The following is a 16,538-nucleotide window of genomic DNA, read 5'->3' as shown; positions in this document are numbered from 1 at the left end:
ATCGCACCCTTGGCCCCACCCACTGGCGTGCAATTCAAGTCAAGAAAGCAGACCTACTGTGGCTAGCTATTCCTAACATAACACCTCAGGTGACTATTTTGGATTATTTTTGAATATATTAATGCACTAGACAGACATCTTTGACCACTTGATATACATATCTCGTGCTGCTTTTAAAAGATGTGATGTCAAGTTACAACTCTGAAAGGAAGAAGCAGTTCTCTCATTCAGCTGTTACCTGTGCCATGCTATACTTCATGGACACGTTCTTTCGACCACATGCGCTATTTTTAATTGTTGGTATATGTAAACATAGGACGTCTTTGACAATGGATGTCTTCGACCATTTTGGTGTGTTTCCGGTGATGTGTGCCTCATTGCGCCTTCAGTATGTATGTACATAATTTCACCATCCTTTGGACTATGTACAGTACTGTGAAAAGTCTTAGGCACATAAGATTTCTCACTAAAACATTTGTTTTAAGATGGTTATTTATATCTTCAGCTTTAGTGTGTCAATACAATCTAGAAATTTTAGACCTCCAAACATTCCTTTTGCAAATAGAATAGAATAGAATAGAACAGAAGAACAGGGAGCCCTGCAACAGATGGCATGGCCTCCACATAACACATGGATGTGCGTTATGTGTAAACCCTGCAATTTTGTTTTATAATGTTCTTCCGATTGAGTTTGCTGAATTTGAGTGGCTGCATAATGTTAGCCAATCGGAACAGTTGGCGTTTACGTTGAAGTTTTAAGGAGGCGCTTAGGTCAAAACTGAGCATTTCAGACAGAGGGCCAAAAACAGGGTAGAAAATTATCAAATACTGTATTAATAAATTGTGGCTGTTCTGGTGCAAAAAAAAAAAAAACTTCCATGACATTATCAGTGGACCTCACAGAAGATAATAAAACTATTAACAATTGCACTTCATGACCCCTTTAAACAATGGTTACTGTAGTAAAACCATATTTAATTATTGTAAGGGAATGCCACACTAATCACATATATAAATAATAGATGATATTATTGAATTCTGAACTGATTGTAGAATTAATGTTATCCAATTGCTATACAGTGGCAAGAAAAAGTATGTGAATCCTTTGAAATGACTTGCATTTATGTATAAATGTGTCTTAAATGTTGTGGTTTGATCTTCATCTAAGTTACAATAATGAACAAATACAATCTGTTTTAAACAATAACACACACATTATTGTATTGTTCTTGCACATATTTAGTATATCATTCAAACATTGGAAAAAGTATGTCAATTCCTAGGCTAATGATGCCAACAAGAGCAAATTAGAACCAGGAGGTTGCAAACCTGGCATACAATTAATGAAACAAGATTGGAGGTGTGGGTTAGAGATACTTTGACTTATAAAAAGCACTCATTTTGAGTTTGCTATTGACAATAAGCATTTGCTGACGTGGACCGTGCCTTGCAAAAAAGAGATCTCAGAAGACCCATAATCAAGAATTGTTGCTTTACATAAAGCTGGAAAGGGTTACGCAATGTGTCTGTAAAAAGCTACCAGAAATGCTTGGTTACGGTTATTGCAACCAAAGGAGGATCGACCAGTTATTAAATCTAAGGATTCACTTACTTTTCCACAGCACTGTGAATGTTTAATAGGATGTGTTCAGTAAAAACATGAAAGATTATAATTTTTTGTGTGTTGTTAGCTTAAGCACATTGTGTTTGTCTATTTGTTTGTCTTTGATCACATTTTATGTCTATTTAATGCAGAAAACCAGCTAATTCCAAAGGGTTCACATATTTTTCTTGAAAATGTATATCTAAATCTTAAAATAGATTCAATGTAATAAGCCACCTTTTGTTTGTAGCTTGACTGTAGTTTTACTATTTGAGGTTATGAGTAGCCTATAGCTTGGGAAGCTTTATAAAATAGCTTTATTTCAAGGATGTAATGCAACCTGTTCATTTTGTCTTCTACCTAGTTACAGTCGAATTTGATTGGACGCATGGCCATGACATTAAAAAAGGGATGTCTTCTCTCTTTTAAATGTTAGCAAGCTGATTTATTTTGCTATCTTAACCATGCACGATTAAATGGTTTGTTGTATTTTAGTATTTGCAAATAGTATAATTTTCCCTAGCTTTCTACGACCCGTTTTTTGAACAGACCATAAACCCATTTTGTGGGTTGCGACACAACCTGTGCTGTAAAGAGCATAACTGAATTTGTTTGCCCACATGTACAGCACATGTGATTTAGAAACAGTGATGGCTGTGTTTCTCTTGCTGAAAGATGTGTGGGCTGGCAGGTTAAATGATAAAGGGGAAAAAAAGGAACAAGTATACATTTTTCTCTCTCTTTATCCCTCTCTTTCTCTCCCTCATTCTTTTATGCAGGCACCACTAGTCGACGCTGCTCACTGGATCACCGTGGGGTGGCCTACTGGGAGCAGCCCAGTTATGCTCGATGCATTGCAAATGAATACAGATACTTGCAGCAATCAGTAGGTGCAACGTCAGCTTTCTGTGCATGGCTTCTGTCTGTGACAAGTCATAAATTACCCCTGCAGTCGTCACAATCACCCAAACTATTTCCACCAATATCCCTCAGCCACCCCCCCACCCCACCCAATTCCCCAACGGGCACCCCAGGCCACCGTGCAGGTCTTTGCAAGATTAACTGCTATCATTGAAGAGCCAAATTAAACTGCTAGTATTGCAGTTTTCGAGACCCCACAATAATAGAGGACTCTCGAATTTCCTTCCTAGATATACATTTCCTTTGAATACACTTGCTCAACAATAATTTCTTTTTTCAGTCTCTTTGGTTTTTAACTTCCTTTTCTTATTTGAGCCATGTTTAAAGGGATACTTCTCAACTCAAAAGGAGATATTAGGCAGAATGATAGCCTCAGTCACCATTCACTTTCATGTGAACTATCCCTTTAAATGCATGCCTAGTTGTTGTGTTATTGCTAAGTAAGGCTTTTCAACACACTTTAGCACACAAGCACGCACAAACACTCTTCTATCTGCATTCTGTAGCCTATTTCTTTGAGTCAGTGAGCATGACATCATGCTAGTGTGATTTATGCTTGTTTGTTTAGTGGTATGTTACATATATAAAAGGTGAAGTGTGTAATTTGTTAGATGTTAAAGGGATAGTCCACACAAAAATTGCAATTCTGTCATCATTTGTTCACCGTCACTGTTATTTCTAACCTTTTTGACTTTATTTCTTCCATGGACCACAAAGTAGATGTTAGGCAGAATGAAAGCCTCAGTCACCATTCACTTTAATTGTTTTGGAAACAAAATGCGTTAAAAGTGAATAGTGGATAAAGCTAACATTTAAGCCTAATATCTTATTATGTGTTCAATGGAAGAAAGCGATATGGAAAGTGATGTACCTACAACACCCTTGCATTGTGAATTGTGAGATGTCTGTTTGTGTTATTTTTGCAATTTAGTGGCACAGAAATTACACACATCCATTTTAAGAATTAGTTATTTCCTCTAAGTAACACAATTAGGCATTACTTAGATAAAATACTACTGGTAGTTTTCATTATCCCAACGTCATTCCTGTACCATGAATAGGTATCTTAGTATTAAAGACTTTGAAGGACACAGAACATAGTCTCTTTCCCTGTGTCTGTCTCCAGGTCCAGGGGCACATTGCTAAAGGTCAGAGGAATCTGGCAGGAGATGGCATGTCCCAAGTTACGAAGGTCCTCCTGGACCTCACCCAGAGACGCAATTTCTATGCAGGTGACCTTCTCTCCTCTGTGGAGATCCTTCGAAACGTCACTGACACCTTTAAAAGGGCCAGCTACGAACCATCTTCTGATGACGTGCAGGTAAGGGAGAACCAATATGGTTTCCTTTGTTTAATTCATATTGCATTGTGGTAAACATTTTAGATCTAAATGTTTAGTTAATGTGATTCAAATACTTAAATTTCTATCAATAAAGATAATTGTGCTGTTTTTTAGAAAACTGCGCTTAAACAAATCACAAATGATAAATGGATCTCCACTTCTGCCCCTCATAAAGAGCTTCTAGGATTTTGACACTGTGTGCCAGCTGCTAATAAGAGATACTCATTAAGTCTATCTCATTCGCACTCTCAAGGCATGGCCATAACCTTCACGATGCCGCAATTTAACCAATTGCTCACAAACCATTTGAGAGAATGTGGTATTTTTACATAATACAGAGTGTAATGTGATTGTGTGTAAGTTTGTGTGCTGGATTGGTGTAGGAGTGTTTTTTCAAAGCTCTGATGTGAACTGGAGCTGCCCCTCCTCCCCACGCCTGTGTACCTTTTGTGTTTTCTGGAACGTATTAATGCTGTGTTTAAGTGGATGTATTACCACCAGAGGGAGCATAAGCATTCAAGTAAAAAAAACAAGCATGTCAGAGCCAAGACGCTGCCTCTCTCCTGCCTTTCATGGCACAGATGCAGAGCAGCAAACAAAAAAGACAGGCACACATCCAGCTGGATATCTTATTTAGCTAAATCACAGCAGCAAACATTGAGTAAGCACCGGGTCAAAAATGCACTTTTGGCCACTCCGAAGAGTGAATTCAAGAAATATATATTTATTACCTGCCATAACACTGCATTTTGAATACACACACACACACACACACACACACACACACACATATATATATATATATATATATATATATATATACACACAAAATATTGGACACATTTTGGCATTGGCACAACCCCCTTCTGGAGTAACTTCACCCTCTTCCAGAGATACTTCACCCCATTTTGGAGATCGCCATGCTGCAGCAATGCCAACTTGGTTTTGGTGGCTTAATGTGAGGCATATTACACATACAGGTGAAACTCGAAAAATTAGAATATCGTGCAAAAGTTCATTAATTTCAGTAATTCAACTTAAAAGGTGAAACTAATATATTATATAGACTCATTACAAGCAAAGTAAGATATTTCAAGCCTTTATTTGATATAATTTTGATGATTATGGCTTACAGCTTATGAAAACCCCAAATTCAGAATCTCAGAAAATTAGAATATTGTGAAAAGGTTCAGTATTGTAGGCTCAAAGTGTCACTCTAATCAGCTAAACACCTGCAAAGGGTTCCTGAGCCTTTAAATGGTCTCTCAGTCTGGTTCAGTTGAATTCACAATCATGGGGAAGACTGCTGACCTGACAGTTGTGCAGAAAACCATCATTGACACCCTCCACAAGGAGGGAAAGCCTCAAAAGGTAATTGCAAAAGAAGTTGGATGTTCTCAAAGTGCTGTATCAAAGCACATTAATAGAAAGTTAAGTGGAAGGGAAACGTGTGGAAGAAAAAGGTGCACAAGCAGCAGGGATGACCGTAGCCTGGAGAGGATTGTCAGGAAAAGGCCATTCAAATGTGTGGGGGAGCTTCACAAGGAGTGGACTGAGGCTTCAAATGTCGTATTCCTCTTGTCAAGCCGCTCCTGAACAACAAACAACGTCAGAAGCGTCTTACCTGGGTTAAAGAAAAAAATAACTGGTCTGTTGCTCAATGGTCCAAAGTCCTCTTTTCTGATGAGAGCAAATTTTGCATCTCATTTGGAAACCAAGGTCCCAGAGTCTGGAGGAAGAATGGAGAGGCACACAATCCAAGATGCTTGAAGTCCAGTGAAGTTTCCACAGTCTGTGTTGGTTTGGGGAGCCATGTCATCGGCTGGTGTTGGTCCACTGTGCTTTATTAAGTCCAGAGTCAACGCAGCCGTCTACCGGGACATTTTAGAGCACTTCATGCTTCCTTCAGCAGACAAGCTTTATGGAGATGCTGACTTCATTTTCCAGCAGGACTTGGCACCTGCCCACACTGCCAAAAGTACCAAAACCTGGTTCAATGACCATGGTATTACTGTGCTTGATTGGCCAGCAAACTCGCCTGACCTGAACCCCATAGAGAATCTATGGGGCATTGCCAAGAGAAAGATGAGAGACATGAGACCAAACAATGCAGAAGAGCTGAAGGCCGCTATTGAAGCATCTTGGTCTTCCATAACACCTCAGCAGTGCCACAGGCTGATAGCATCCATGCCACGCCGCATTGAGGCAGTAATTAATGCAAAAGGGGCCCAAACCAAGTACTGAGTACATATGCATGATTATACTTTTCAGAGGGCCGACATTTCTGTATTTAAAATCCTTTTTTTTTATTGATTTCATGTAATATTCTAATTTTCTGAGATTCTGAATTTGGGGTTTTCATAAGCTGTAAGCCATAATCATCAAAATTATATCAAATAAAGGCTTGAAATATCTTACTTTGCTTGTAATGAGTCTATATAATATATTAGTTTCACCTTTTAAGTTGAATTACTGAAATTAATGAACTTTTGCACGATATTCTAATTTTTCGAGTTTCACCTGTATACAGTGGCAAGAAAAAGTATGTGAACCCTTTGGAATTAGCTGGTTTTCTGCATTAAATAGACATAAAATGTTAGCTCATCTATATCAAAGCTAACAACACATAAACAATTATAATTTTTCTTGTCTTTATTGAACACATCCCAGTAAACATTAACAGTGCTGTGGAAAAAGTAAGTGAATCCCTAGCCTAAAGACGACAAAAAAGCAAATGAGTCAGCAAATCTGGCATCCAATTAAAGAAACGAGATTGGAGGTGTGGGTTTCAGCTACTTTGACTTATAAAAAGCACTCAAACATTTTGAGTTTGCTGTTCACAAGATGCATCTGCTGATGTGGACCATGCTTTACAAAAAATAGATTTCAGAAGACTTATGATGATGAATTGTTGCTTTGAATAAAGCTGGAAAGAGTTACAAAGTTATCTTGTAGATCTAAGGTATTCATCTGTTATACAAATTGTCTATAAATGGAGACGATTTAGTACTGTGGGTTCTCTCTCTAGATTTGGTCATCCAGCAAAGATTTCTCAAAGGGAACACCACAGAAACAGAATGCGCAATAAGGTAAAAACTTGAAGGAATCGTTGAAACTGGTTAAAACCTCACAAGTTCACAAGTCTACTATGGAAAACATTAAACAGCCATGGTGTCTATGGCAGTACATCATGAAGAAGCTGCTGCTTTCCAACAAAACATTGCTGCGCTCCTGAATCTTGCCAAAGAACACATTGACTCTCCACAACACTACTGGGAAATTATTTTGTGGACTGCTGCATGTTCTTTCTGGAAGAACATGCAGCACTACGTATGACGTAAAAGGAGCATTGTATAAAAACTTGAAAACATCATCCCAATGGGAAAATACAGTGGAAGGAGCATCATGATTAGGGTCTGCTTTGCTGCTTCAGGGCGTCGAAGATATCCTGTTGCTGTGCACCAGCTGAAGCTCAGTAGAAGTTGGGTGATGCAACAGGACAATGACTCTAAACATCAAACTAAATACACTACAGAATGGCTTCCAAAAAAAGAAAATCCACCTTTTGGTGTGGCCAAGTCAAAGCCTGGACCTCAACCTAATAGAGATTTTGTGGAATGATCTCAAGAAAGCCGTTTACACCATACATCCCACAAATATGACCGAGCTGATGCAGTTCTGTAAGTACAAAAGGTCAAAAATTCCTTCTGAACTTTGTGCAGGTCTAATCCGCAGCTACCGGAAACGCTTGTTTGAGAGGTTATTGCTGCTAAAGCAGGAATGGCCAGTTGTTAAATGCTAGGGTTAACTTACCTTTTGCGCAGCACTGTAAATGTTTAATGGGATGTGTTCAATAAAGACATTGAATATTATAATTGTTTGTGTGTTGTTAGCTTAAGCACATTGTGCTTTGTCTATACTTGTGACTTTGATGAAGATGAGATAATTTTTTTTGACCAATTAATTCAGAAAACCAGTTAATTACAGTTGGTTCACATACTTTTTCTTGACACTGTATGTCATTCTGTAAAAAAAAATAATTCTGCATGACTCGCAACATGCTTTCTTTAGTAGATAGTTTGAATGTGTTTGATTTGAATCACTCATGACGTTTATCAGCAAGGGAGACTATCATTCTTTCATTCCAGCTTAATCCATCTAATGGTGCAGTTCCTAATAAAGTATACATAATAACATATTATTTACTCACCAAGGCCCTTTTACTCAAGTTTATTGCTTGACGAGTTTTATTTTGGACACTGAGTATGCAGCTCTCCTTGTGCCTTCAAGCTTGAATGGCACTCTCTCTTCTCCTTGTTTTATTCTTCCCCACATTTGAGAGCTTAGGGAAGATCAACCAATCCCTGAATTGAAAGTAGCAGAAAATCCCTGCTGTGTTTTAGAGCCGATGCTGCTGGACGTACCCATAATCAGTAATCCACTGCTGCGATTCTCAGTTTGATCCATAGTAGCTGTTTACACATTTAAAATGCAGGGGAGATTCTATAATGTATACTTTATGTGTATGTACCTTTTCAGGGAACACCTATACATATTTAGTTTTTCTGTACCAAGGACTATGTAAAATGTAAAGCCTATTTGGTAATATTTCACTTGAAGCCTGTGAATACAGTAATGTTAATCAACTAAATAATTTACATTTAGGCATTTGGTAGATGCTCTCATCCAAAATGACATACAGTGCATTCACACTATATACAATATACAAGCTATAACTCAAGAGGTACCTCTCATGGGATTTGAACCAGCGAATTTTAAATTAAACAACCACCATTCTACCACCCACAAATAATTCATAACCTTTTAAATATACCTAGTTAGTTGTATTAGTTGTATTATGGTCTCATGAATAATAATTGTAAATAAAACAACAGTTACACAATACTTTCATATGCATGTATTCCTCTAAAGAACATAATTCATTACATTTATAACATGTGATCATCAACACTTTTCATATGTAATACCATTTGTGATAAAGCAAAATACGAGGCCTAAACATAATGGAACATATATTATGTTATTATATTATATTACACAGTATTATTAATTTTTATTTATTTATTTTGGAACCCTAAAAAGCAGCTTTATTTTCTTTTTAAAAATTATTTATATTTTTATAAATTTTTAATATATTTCAGAAACACCAACATATAACGTACAGCATACAAATCAAGACAAAAACATTTAATTTTCACACACACACACACACACACACACACACACACACACAGTTAAAACACACACAAACACACACACACACAATGGTACTAATAATATATTAAAAAGTATTCATAATGAATATAAAATTATTTTATATTATTATATTATATTATAAAGCTTTTGCTGCAATTATTTTATACAAATATATAGTGCTTTACAATTTGTATTATAGGGCATTGTGAATAATTTTATATTCATTATGAATAAATTGTAATATATTGTAAATAGCTTTAAAAAAGTGTTAATATCAATTCCCTAAATGTTTATATATTTAAGAGTGTATAAATTACATATTTAAAATATCAATCCAAATGGGCTCAAATTAGTTCCCTTCTTTATCATAGATCATTTATATGACAGCAATGTTTTACTAACCACATTTTTTTTTTCTCTCCACAGAACTTTTTTCAGATCATCAGCAATCTCTTGGAGGAGGAGAACAGGGAGAAGTGGGAGGATGCGCAACAGGTGGGTCTCAATGAATGTCTGAGTGTTTTTGAAGCTTGCAGGTCAAGATTGCTTTGTTATAGTCACATTGCAGAGATTATCTGGTGTTGTGCGTCCCTCTGTGGCTGAATATTGTGCGATGAGCCCTCAGCAAATCGATTTCTATCACTGGTGCAGATGCTTTAGGTAATTGTCAGGTCAAAAAGGCAGCTGTCTCTACAGGCAGGGCTGCGACAAATCAAGCTCTCTCTTACAAATACAGTCCTCCCTGCTGTGCTGATTGTTGGAAGGACAGCTGCAATATACACTGCATCCACTTGGTGGCAGCAACATTGGCAGCATACCGTATGTCCAGACCTCATGCTTTTATTCAGTGATGATGGCATTTGGTGCGTTCCATTCTGAAGTGCTCATCCAAAAATATTGATCATCCTGCACAACACAAACTTCTGTCCAATCAAATGCTTTCTAGAATGATAATGCCCCCTCATCCTAACGACTCTCTTCAGTGAATGTGATTATGCCAAGCAGAATTTTTATTTTAGTTTTATTTATTTATTGTTGGTTTGCTCCTGGAACATTCCTATTAATGAGATTTTTAAGTCTAGGGTTTATGTTTTTGTTTGGGGCTTATACACCATAATTTTAGGGGTGGGTTATAGATATAGGTGGGGATAGATAAGGACTATGTTTCTTTGACAGGAATTTTGGACCAACAAAAGATGTCTTGATCTGTAAAATGAAAAATTAAATGACATGGAAAGAAAAGGAACCCTTCAATATATCGCTCCTGATGTTCCTGTTTCAAAATGAAATGCATCAACACAAGAAAGAAAACTGCATTTGCCAAGTGATTTTTCATGGAGTCTTTAAGTCTACACTGGTAATACCTCTTAAGCAGACAGTGGTAATGTTACTGTCAATCAAACATAAGCTGCTTTGGAGCTCCTTCATCTAATGTGTTTGCCCGCAGTCTGAGAGATGTGGTAAAACATGTTTCCTTGAGCAAAAAATGGTCCCTTGTGTCAACTGAATTAGCCCATAAATGGAGTTTACAGTAAGACAGTGTCACAAGGGTTTTATTGGAAAGTAATGTGTTTTTTCAATCTGAAGTATGTTCGGAGTTCAGGTCACGGAGCAGGTCACGAAGGAGTTTTGCATGCAGTCGCTGGAGCAGATAGGCCAGCTTTCAATTCACATTCCTTCTCAGCTTTGTCACAGATTAAATCTTCAAACTCAAATAATTAGAGAACATCTTAGGTGGTTGTCACCTGCTCTGGCAAATGATTGGCCTAAACCTGTTGTTTTAAAATCACCTAGGATTTGATCTTCTCTGCTACCATAAAAAGGTAGCATAAAAGTAATCCAAAAGACTCCAGTTGTTCAATATATATTTTCAGAAGCTATATTATAGTTGTGGGTGAGAAACAGATCAATATTTATGTATTGTTTTATTATCAATTCTCCTTCCTGCCCAGTAGGTGGCGATATGCACAAATAATGTGAGTAGCCAAAAAAAAAGAAGAATTGAAAGAGACATAAATATTGATCTGTTTCTCACCCACACCTATTAAATACCTTCTGAAGATATAGATTTAACCACTGGAGTTATATTAATTACTTTTATGCTGCTTCTTTATGATATTTGGTCCTTCAAATGTTCTGGCCATCATTCACTTGCATTGTATGGACCTACAGAGCTGAGATATATTCTTCTTAACATCTTAGGTTTTTGGTGAACTATCCCTTTAACCCCCTAAAAATATTTAACAGTCTTTCTTGTTAGTGATAACAGAGGTTACAATTATCCCTGGTGTATTCTAAGGCAGGGATTCTCAATGGGGTAGGTACCACCCTCCAGGGGGCTTTCAAAGGATGCCAGCAGGCACTGAGAGCAAATTAGTAGAAAGGGGGATGTTAGGTTACAATGGGTGGCATTTATCAGTCATAATAATCAAATCTATTGTCAAGTTCCTCTATGTATTAAAATGTTTATCTAGACTTGGAGTTTGTCAGTTGGTTCTCAATTATACGGGTTAGTACACATTTTTACCGTGGTTCATCTGATTTTGAAGTCTAGCGATGCATCTGAAGAATCTGGTTTAGCAGCCCCAAATACAACCTCGGCCAATGCACCTGTTTGGTGAGAAGTAAAGCACGAGAAGTGGAAACCATTTGAATTCGGCACAGTATACTTCATCACCACCCTTGAATTTACTATAGTAACACTATAGGGGAATGAAGTAGGGGGGGCGTTCATCAAAGAAAGGTTGAGAACCACTGCTCTAAGGTATTACTAACATGCAATATGTTGCCATAGTATATGTCTAATAAACATGCTACTACCATGGTACCATGATTCCAAAATCATTTTAGTAAATTTTTGTTAGAAGGATAATTAGTTTGTTAGTGTATCTGCTTACAGTTGTGTTTTATAGACTGTATATATACTGTATACAGGTTTATTGAATTTCTTGGTATGTTGTTACCAATGTGCTGTTCTCAGCCTGATCTCATGAAAAGTATGTGATGGTGGGGACAGTTTTGCTAAATTATATGTGGTTTTATTACACGTATTGCAACAATTTTTAGGTGAAATGTCCACTGTGTGATGCCAAAAGCGAGTTTAAATTTTTTAATTAATTCAACTAAACCCACCCACCTCCCTACCTTAAACGTTAAACCTTAAACTAACCAATAATGTCATAAAAGCAAATGTGATATGAAAACACAATTGCTGAAGCAACCTCATCATTTTTTGGTGCGTCTATCGATTCAAAATCGAGCTCGAGATCACTCATACCATGGTCCTTTGCATCACAAGTTCAACGCTTTATCATTTGAGCAACTGCACAACTTGATCACACTTGAACTTAAAATGTATCATGCACAATAGTAAAAGTGTGTCATAAGATAGCATTGTGTGAGGAACTGTGTAAAAATCAAGTGTTAACAAACTAATAATCTAGTTCTGCACTGGCAATATTGTATTGTTTACATTCATGCCAATAAAGCCCCATTGAATTGAATTGAATTGAATTTAATTAATCTGCTGTTATACTAGCAAATTGTTTGAAAGTGAATAAAAGTAATTGTTGTTGTTGTGCCTCTAATGTTTATTTCACCAGGAAACTGCCACAATACGTACAGCTATCATGTAAAAATATAGATATAGGAATGTGATTTTATGAGACCAGGTTGGCTAGTCTCATGTCTGCTTACATATACATTTATTTCTCACTAATTCTAGTTCTAGTTCACTAGTTCTTCTCACTAATGGCTGAAATCTATATAGCATAAGAATGCGTTTATAATATGTAATATATTTTTATATATTCAACTTTGTAGTGACTGTGATCTACTGAACACTCACTGATAACTTTATTACGAAAACTTTGGTCCTAATAAAGAGCACGACATGGTCTTCTGCTGTTGAAGCCAATCCGCCTTAAGGTTCGATGAGTTGTGCATTCTGAGATGCTATTCTGCTATAAACATAGATTGGTTATCTGAGTTACCGTAGCCTTTCTGTCATCTCGAACAAGTCTGATCAATCTCAGTTGACCTCTCTCATTAAAAATACATTTCTGTCTATAGAACTGCCGCTTACTGGATGTTTTTTGTTTTGGGGAACATTCTGAGTAAACTCTAGAGACTGTTGTGTGTGAAAATCCCAGGAGATTAGCAGTTACAGTAATACTCAAACCAGCCCGTTCTGATGGTTGATGTGAACATTAACTGAAGCTCCTGACCTGTATCTGCATGATTTTATGCATTGCACTGCTGCCACATGATTGGCTGATTAGATAATAGCATGAATATGTAGGTCTACAGGTGTTCCTAATAAAGTGCTCAGTTAGTGTATATGAAAGCACACTTTATATTATTTGTGTGAGAACACAGCAACAGGGTTGGTACGTATAATGGCCGTCGGCCCCAGCCATTTCCCGCACTGCTGTCTTCCCTGCACATATCAACAGCCCAGCGCTGTTGCCATGGAGAGGAATGCTCTCTGCTGTCCCCCGCCAGTCTGACCGAGGGGGATGGGCCAGTCTGCCTGCATGCCCTCGGCATCTCTCTCTCTGTCTGCTGTCTGTCTGATTGGCTTGGCCCAAGATCGGCCCCCTTGTGAAAGCGGAGCAAGACTCCTGCCAGGGGTATTATTAGTTATCTGACTCCTTCGCCCTGTTCCTGCATCTCACTAAGGGTGCTAATTATGAAATGTCACTTAGTGCTATTTTTCTACACCCCGCTTTTTTCTTTATTTTTATTTTTTTCTCTTTTGCAGATTGGTTGCAATGCATTTTTGCACTTTGTTTGTTGTCACAGGGACAGAGGGTTCAGGATGATGCTAATGAGATGAGAGACCAAAGGCTGCACAGCATCATATGGCCTTTAAATTTGTATAGTAAATCTGTTGGGTAAAAGGTTTAAGATCCTGCTTCCTGCAATTAGTGATGACAATTTTTATTAATAGGTTCTTTAAAAGGTTGATCACAAAAGATTGTGATTTTTATGCTGTTTCTTGAAGTCAACATAAATTAAATGTATTTCTAAAAACACCTTGCTGGTCTTATTGTGTGTGGTTCATTGGTGCATGTTATTCCACAGAAAAAATGTTGGTCTTTGTAATCCTTTATCGATGTAATAACTTGTTAATGTACACTTCGGCTGACTTCATCTTGATAATTTGGGTGTGGAATGTATCTAAAAAAACTTTAACCACTCTCCTCCAGCAACCCGTCTGCTCCGACTGCTGTGGGCTAGCTGGCTTAAATTTTTGACTTTGAAAAGGAATATCGGAGAGGTTGAATAAGATCGAGACAACACTCCTGAATATTTCCAAGTGTTGAGGCAAAGTTTTGGGCTCATAAACATTATTCCAGATCAGCATTCATTTCTATATATTTATTTTTGTTTTAGTCATAGTTTCAGTCTTCTGACAAAAATGTCAGAAAATGTCATATAATTTCAGTGAATTAAAATAATATAGTTTAGTTAATGATAATTGCAAAATGACAATAAATATCACATACAATATACATCAACTGTTCTTGTTATGAAAACCTGCTCCTGAAATAAAAGCATAAAATGAATGTACTGGATGTTTAGCTACTTTTCAAGTTACTGTATTCTGTTTTTTCACGGTTTAGAGACTGTTATAAATGTTCCATGCTTTAGCCAGTTTAGGATATTTTCATTGTATTTAACATTGTAAATCCCTTTTACTTTTCAGCCACTGCCCTCCATCCACCTGGGCTCTATACTTGTTTGTAATGCCTATTTTTCACAATCCAATAAATTCCTGATTAATATAATCATGTCCCACCCTACATGTTTTTGCAACTGTTGCATCAAGTTGACTTTAAATATTGAATAGTTAAATACTGAATTCTTGAATGGCCAGAAGATCAGCCTGAAAAATGCTTACTCTTAATTTAAGCTGAAAGATGCTTTCTCCTAGCCTGTCTGCTCTCACTAAAGACCTTTGAGCACTCTCAGAATGATGGCAGATGTAAATAGCTGAGTTCCGTCACCGGAAGGTCTTTTCTCTGACACTGATGACTGGTCCTCTAGAGAGGCTCTGAGCTCTGCACAATCATTCTGCAGCATGAGTTTGTCTTTGTGAAACTGTGAATAGACAGGTTGCACAGCTCTAAAGAATTAGATGCCATTTAAAATTACTGTTATAGTCTCTTTTCATATGGATTAGTCTGAGTGTGTTTTTACTAGGCTAACTGTTTCCTAAGTTGCTCTTTTTTTCTACGTGTTTTGGTTTCATTTAGCTGCATTTAATGTCAAGTTTAATTGAATTGTGTCTCTATATCTGTCTATCTAGCTGTCTGTTTGTCTGTCTGTCTGTCTATCTGTCAGTCCATCTATCATTCTGACTGTTTGTCTCCCTGTTTGCCTGAATGCCTGCCTGTCTTACTGTCTTTCGTTCTGTCTGTCTATCTGTTTGTCTGTCTATCTGTCGGTCAGTCTATCTACAGGAATATGTCTGTCTGTCGGTCTATCTATTGACTGTCTGTCTGACTATCTGTATGTCTATATATATATGTCTGTCTGTCTATCTGTTTGTCTGTCTGTCTGTCGGTCAGTCTATCTACAGCAATATGTCTGTCTGTCGGTCTATCTATTGACTGCCTGTCTGTCTGTCTGACTATCTGTATGTCTATCTATATGTCTGTCTCTCTGTCTGTCTGTCATTCTGTCTGACTGACTGTCTGTTTGTCAACCTGCCTTCCTGTCTTTCGTTCTGTCTATCTATATGTCTGTCTGTCTGTCGGTCGGTTGGTCTATCTACAGGAATCTGTCTGTTTGTCTGTCTGTTTGTCTGTTTGTCTGTCTGTCTGTCTGTCTGTCTGTCTGTCTGTCTGTCTAACTATCCGTTTGTTTGTCTGTCAGTCAATCGGTCTGTCTGTCTGTCTGTCCAATTTAATTAGATGAAAAATCCATCTAATGTCTGATGGCATCTGTGTTTGATAGTCATTTGCAAACAGAGTTTTTTATTTTATTGATTTTTTCCCTTTATTTTCCCTTCCCAGATTTACCCAGGGTCGGTGGAGCTCATGCAAGTCATTGAAGAGTTCATCCACATCGTCGGCCTGGGAATGAAGGACTTCCACAATGCCTATCTGATGACAGGAAACCTGGGTAAGACCTTCAGACAGTTCTGAGAAAGCTTCATACCTCCCACTCACAGACTGCAGGTCTCACTGATTCTTCCCATCAACTCTGTGTCGTCAGTAATTGAGGATAAATGGTGCATAGAGAGGAAGGGGGACACACACCATCAGTCAATAATGTTTATTAAAAACAAGCCCTTTTCACTTAATGTATTTGTCTTTAGTTATAACTTTTACAGCATGCATTGATTTCCATCCACCTACACCTTTCCAGAGCTAATTAATTTTTTTTTAGTTTAGTTTAATTTTCATTAGTTTTATATTTACTGTTAGTTTTACTATTTTGGGGCTG

General features: G+C 37.4%; 1 protein-coding gene across 4 annotated transcripts in view; it reads left to right on the top strand.

Moving 5' to 3' along the window:
* Window positions 1-16,538, top strand: part of LOC127661124 (adhesion G protein-coupled receptor B3-like) — a 237,222-nt gene that overhangs the window by 144,115 nt on the left and 76,569 nt on the right. For all 4 annotated transcript variants that reach the window (XM_052151698.1, XM_052151700.1, XM_052151699.1 and 1 more), the window contains 4 exons: window positions 2,383-2,489; window positions 3,651-3,845; window positions 9,510-9,578; window positions 16,106-16,214. In XM_052151698.1, coding sequence (XP_052007658.1) covers window positions 2,383-2,489; window positions 3,651-3,845; window positions 9,510-9,578; window positions 16,106-16,214 — 480 coding nt within the window. The remainder of the gene's footprint in view (window positions 1-2,382; window positions 2,490-3,650; window positions 3,846-9,509; window positions 9,579-16,105; window positions 16,215-16,538) is intronic.

This window comes from Xyrauchen texanus, chromosome 20 (genome assembly GCF_025860055.1).
Source record: "Xyrauchen texanus isolate HMW12.3.18 chromosome 20, RBS_HiC_50CHRs, whole genome shotgun sequence".
In the NCBI taxonomy this organism is placed as follows: domain Eukaryota; kingdom Metazoa; phylum Chordata; class Actinopteri; order Cypriniformes; family Catostomidae; genus Xyrauchen; species Xyrauchen texanus.
Note: the sequence above shows the minus strand (reverse complement) of the source record. Positions and strands in the feature narration are given on the sequence as shown.